At 33.5% G+C, this 5,225-nt stretch overlaps 1 protein-coding gene across 1 annotated transcript; it reads left to right on the top strand.

The window, feature by feature from the left end:
• Positions 1-689: 689 nt before the first annotated feature.
• LOC102625430 (hypothetical protein) lies at positions 690-4,910 on the top strand. The gene is made up of 4 exons (XM_006494335.4): positions 690-1,174; positions 1,259-1,296; positions 1,403-1,494; positions 4,546-4,910. The coding sequence occupies exons 1-4, from the start codon at positions 810-812 to the stop codon at positions 4,681-4,683; spliced, it is 633 nt and encodes a 210-aa protein (XP_006494398.2). The 5' UTR covers positions 690-809; the 3' UTR covers positions 4,684-4,910.
• Positions 4,911-5,225: the final 315 nt, after the last annotated feature.

Here is a 5,225-nt window from a genome sequence, read left to right as displayed (position 1 = left end):
TATTAAAAAAAGATATTTTTATACTTTAACAAGTCAATAGTAATCAATCGTTAAGTTAACGATTATCAGAGATAACTTAATATTTTCAATAGTGAGAGGCAATTTGAAAATTGTCATTTTACGAGGGGGCAAGTCAAAATTACCCCTATTTAAAAAAGATCAAATTGAATTAAAGTGCTTGCCACTATATTTGAAGATTAATGTTAGTCAATAATTAAATCTAACAGAAATAAAGAGTAGGTTGAAGTTTATGTTGGGTTTGGTTGAAACTTATAAAAACATCTAAAGGAAAATAAAATTAATGCTTCACATTAAAGGGAAAGTTATAGAAAATAGCCTTATGCCTTTATAAAATAATCATTCTAAATAATCATTCTCCACTACTAGTGGTTCAATTCGGTTATAAAAATTAAAAAATCAATCGAAAATAAAAAAATTAAAAATAAAAAGAAATTTATAATTTAAAATTAAAAAATCAAATCGAACTGAAAATCAAATCAAAAATTGAGATTATGATTACTAAAAAACCAATTGGTTTAGACCGAAATCAAATTGAACCGAACCGAAAGTTCGAGTTTTTGCCAACCCATGCCAAACATTCAAAGAGGCAAAAATTGCCAATTACGTCCTCAATCATTTCTACTTAAAAATATGTCATACTTGAGGGAGTTATAAATAAAAACTAGCCATCTTTGATTATAGAGTGGGTAGGTGTGTGTAGGTCCAAAATTTGAGTTGGTACAGCAGTACAGCTGTTAGAACAATTGCAGCGGCACAAGAGACGGGACGGAGGCAGCAAATCCAGTAACATGGCATGGGTAACCAACGCAGCTGCTGCTACGACGGCTACTAATTTGTTTGTTCCAAAATCATCATGTGCGTATTGGTATTGGAGCAGTAACAATTACAAGAATGAGTTGAGACTCAGCCGGAGAACCGGATCCGTCGGCCTTGTGTATTGCAGCAGCCACAGCAGTAATACTGCAAATAATAATGATAAGAACAAAGGAGTGCCGAATTCAAATTATGTGGTGCCGCTGGAGAAGTCATTTTCTTCGGCAAACTCATCTTACATGACTCGCCCATTGGTTGAGATCCTTCGTGATCTCAACAAGAGGATTCCCGATAACATCATAAATCCTTCTGATAATACTTCCTCCACTTTCATTTCCTGGTAATTTTATTTTTAGTTTTATTTTTTTTTCAGTTTGTTCGCTAATTTGATGGTCTGATCCGATCCGATCATCTCTGTTCGTAGGTATAATGCCAACAGGATGTTGAGTTTCTATGCCCCTGGTCTGTTGGCTTTCTCTTAACCTAATTAATTAATTATTCTTAATTTTTTTTCAGTGAAACTAATTTTTTTATTAATTTGATTTCTAATTTGATTTTTTTTTGGCAGGTTGGTGTGGGGAAGTACGTGATGTGATATTCTCTGAGAACGGAAGTGTCACTGTAGTTTACCGAGTCACCTTAAGAGGATCTGATGGAGAGGTGATTTTCTTTGTTTCTTTTATAATTTATCAATTTAGTTGCAATCTTCAAATTTTTTTGTTCGTTATTTTTTTATAAGGTTGCTTTGCTTTTGGAAATCATAGATATTATTCCTCATACCTTTTCTCGTAGTTGATGATGTTCTCCCATTGATATTTGTTTGGTGTAAATTCCAATGAAATATTTCAAAACAGTTTCAATATGGCTGCTCTTTGTAAGTCTACACTGTGGAAGCAAATTATCTAACATGTTAAGGGTCTTAAAATTTAGTGATTTTGGGAGAAGTTTTGTTGGACCCAAATGCAAGGAATTGATATTGTTTCATCAAACTCATCCTATCATCTCCATCCCCATGTTTTCTAAAACAGATAGAACATGTCAGATCAAACATCCATATTTCCATGGAAAAGTTTGAGTTCATAGTTTTTTTTTATCCTTTTTCTGTCAGTGCATTCTTTTAGCAGCTGTGTGGACATTCCTTGGTTGATAATATCCAATTCTAGCGTCAAACCCCAGAGAATTAGTTGATTCTAGTCCATGGCAATTTGCAAACTTAAGATTTCTTTTCCCTTAATTCAGTCCCTGCAACATTACATTTTTTTAAAAATAAAATATGTTTTCGACCTTATCTGACTTTGTAATTCTAACCAAACAGCCCAAGAAGTGGTGAATTGGGGTTTCTAAAAGTTTCTTCAATAATAATCACAAATCAACCATTCCAACCACCAAAACCAACAATAATAGTTACAACAATTGATATAAAGAGATAGGGGTAGAGAAAATGAACACAGAGAGTTTTACGTGGTTCAGTAAACTTGCCTACGTCTATGCCTCCAGGCGATTCAAACTTGAGGATTCCACAAACCAAGTCCTATATCCTAAGGTTTCAAAATGTATACGACTTCAATGGTGTCATTGAACCTTTATAATCTAGAGATGATCCCACCTCTTTACCTAAGTGTTTCCCACACGTACAACTTTTTAATCTTGCAAATAGAAATGATTCTTACAAAATCAAACTACTTGCAAGAGTGTATAAGCAAGTAATAGTTCAATAATGAATCAATGTATGTAATAACAAGTGAAAGCTCAAGTATGCTTAGAATGATCATGTCTTAGCTTGGCAAAATTTATGAATCGATTTTATAGATGGATCAAGAAACTAGCTATTGCTCTCTCAAAATAGGACATTCTGTGTGCAATTGGATTGCCAATAACTTTGAAGTGGATAGTTGCTTGCTGATGTGGCATCTTACTGTTGAAGCGATTTGGAAGCCCAAATTGATCACTGCTAAAAAATAAGCAGATAGCCATTTCAAAGATAGAATGTAATACGTCGTTAATAGATGGTTGCTAACTGGGAGGAGGATGATCACTAATTCTAATTTCTCAATTTTTAAGATTTTACAATTTATCCTTAAAACTTCATAAAATTTGAGATTGGCCAAATATCTTTTCCAGAATTTCAGCAATACTTGTATGATTTCATGATTTCCGAAACTCTTGAAATTAGCCCATATAGAAGACAAACATTTTGATAAAAACATTAATTTCCCTTTTTCTTCAAGCATAGAAACTTTATAATTATGAAAACAATGATAGATTTAAATGCCATAATCATGATAATAAGTTGAGCTTTTAAATATTTACTCATGCTCACATTTACTCATACTAGCTTATTAGAAATGTGACAAGAAAGATCACCTAAGCTACTATCCTTGATGGTTGTCCATGAATGCTTTGAACTTAATCTCGCATGGATGATTTTTGTCCTTCAAGAGCTAGTTAGATTGAAAAAATATGTTTTCTATTTTACTCGACATGTGGTTTGTTATCATCAAAATCAAGATTTGTATAACCTTTAGGTCAACAGACTTGTTGCTACTGTCTTGCGTTGTCAATTTAGATCTAGTCTTCAATCTCCCTACTAGGTACTATGCACCCTTATGACCCAACCAAGACAAAGGGCCATAAAATCCACCGTAGTTAGATTTTCTTACCAACAACCTAGATGCTAATCCATCTCAAAATTTATGTATTCCCCAGACTTGAAATTGCCATTGTAATTGTTTCAAATTCTATAAAATTTACCAGACTTCTGTTGTCAGTGACTGTATATCCAACGCTCTTCCATCTATAGCAAATTTGGGTTAAAACTGATTAATTTTATATTTTTCTTTCTCGAAAAAGACTATTCTTGAGATTTTATATTTTATTCTGTCTCCATCCAGTGAGGAACAGAACAAAGATTATTATTATTATTTTTTTCTGTGTAAATATCTTTCTACTCATTTATCTTGTTATGGGTTAAATGTATGTTCTTTGTTTTTTATGTTCTTGAGTTAAAATGTTCATATAAATGCTATGTGGTCGTAAATCTGGAGTTGACTGTTTATCACATTGCAATCTCATTATCTAATTGAGTATATGAGATTATCATTTCAAGTAACAAATAAACTGTTTTTCTTCGACGGAAGTGTAATTTGTGAAGCTATTTTTATCATCTGCCAAACTAAAAGATACTTGGCAGATAGATGCTATTGTCTCATGAGAAACTGCTGCTCTATGTGAACATAATTGATCACACTATCTATATTTGTGAATGCATCTGGTACTGTTTTAATATCAACCTGGCAGCAAAGCCTTTTCAACTCTGGAGTGACAAATATCTGCATGATGTGCACTCTTTGAGAAGTATTGTCTGATATTTCAGCTCTATAACTGCTCTTCTTTGATAATGCATCTCCTTGAGTTGTAAGAGTTTGATGTCGTCAGAAATGACATGAGAAATGGGATTTTTCAAGCAAGGAAAATGTGAGGTTGCCAAATGTGAAAATATGAGCTTTTCTGTTTTAGTTTCGTGTATGTTTATAATATACCGAATAATATGAACTAATCACACGAGTGCTTCATCATAATGGTGCATGTAATTATATTAATATTGTTTATTATTTAAAAATGAGTTTATGACTGAAGGACAAACAGATTTGAAAAGAAAAAGCTCGCTTATTATAATAAGCTATAATTTTTTATATCATGTCACTGTTGTAGGCACACCGCGAGGCAACTGGAACAGTATCATCCAGTGACAGCCGCATCATAGATCCAGTTGCTGCTGCTGAGGAAATAGCTTTCTGCAAAGCATGTGCTCGGTTTGGTCTAGGCCTGTATCTCTATCATGAAGAATAGATGCTGAAAAAATCAAGGAGGTTGACCTTCCGTAATATATGGAGTCTATTTACTTTGTTGAGGAATAAGGTCATTCTAAATATGTCTGGGTGTAAATAGTATTCTCAGATTATCGAGTTTGGTTTGTAGAAAGTTAATCAAATAGTTTGATCCTTATGTGAAATTGAGGTAAATTGAACCATAGTTTGATCCTTTTATGGAACAAATTTATCAATTCATTAAACCAACTCAATTTGTATGTGGCTAAGTTGCGAGAAGAACTGCAATGCATGTGGCGGGCAGAATCTGTGTTGTATGTATCTTTGTTGGTGTAAAAACCAATGGGGTATCTCTTTGTATGGTAGGCATAAGAGTCATTCCACCTGCGCACAGGGTGAGCAATACATTGTGCGCAACAAAACATACGGGCAAGGCAAGTTTTTGTTGCTTGATTGTGCAAAATTAAATAATTCTCATGTTAAACCTAGCCTATCCCTTGTTAGAAATCTGCACCTTTGCGCTATGGTGAGCACTCGTAGTTAACGGTTGATATTGTTGATCGC

Source organism: Citrus sinensis, chromosome 8 (assembly GCF_022201045.2).
Source record: "Citrus sinensis cultivar Valencia sweet orange chromosome 8, DVS_A1.0, whole genome shotgun sequence".
In the NCBI taxonomy this organism is placed as follows: Eukaryota; Viridiplantae; Streptophyta; class Magnoliopsida; order Sapindales; family Rutaceae; genus Citrus; species Citrus sinensis.
Note: the sequence above shows the minus strand (reverse complement) of the source record. Positions and strands in the feature narration are given on the sequence as shown.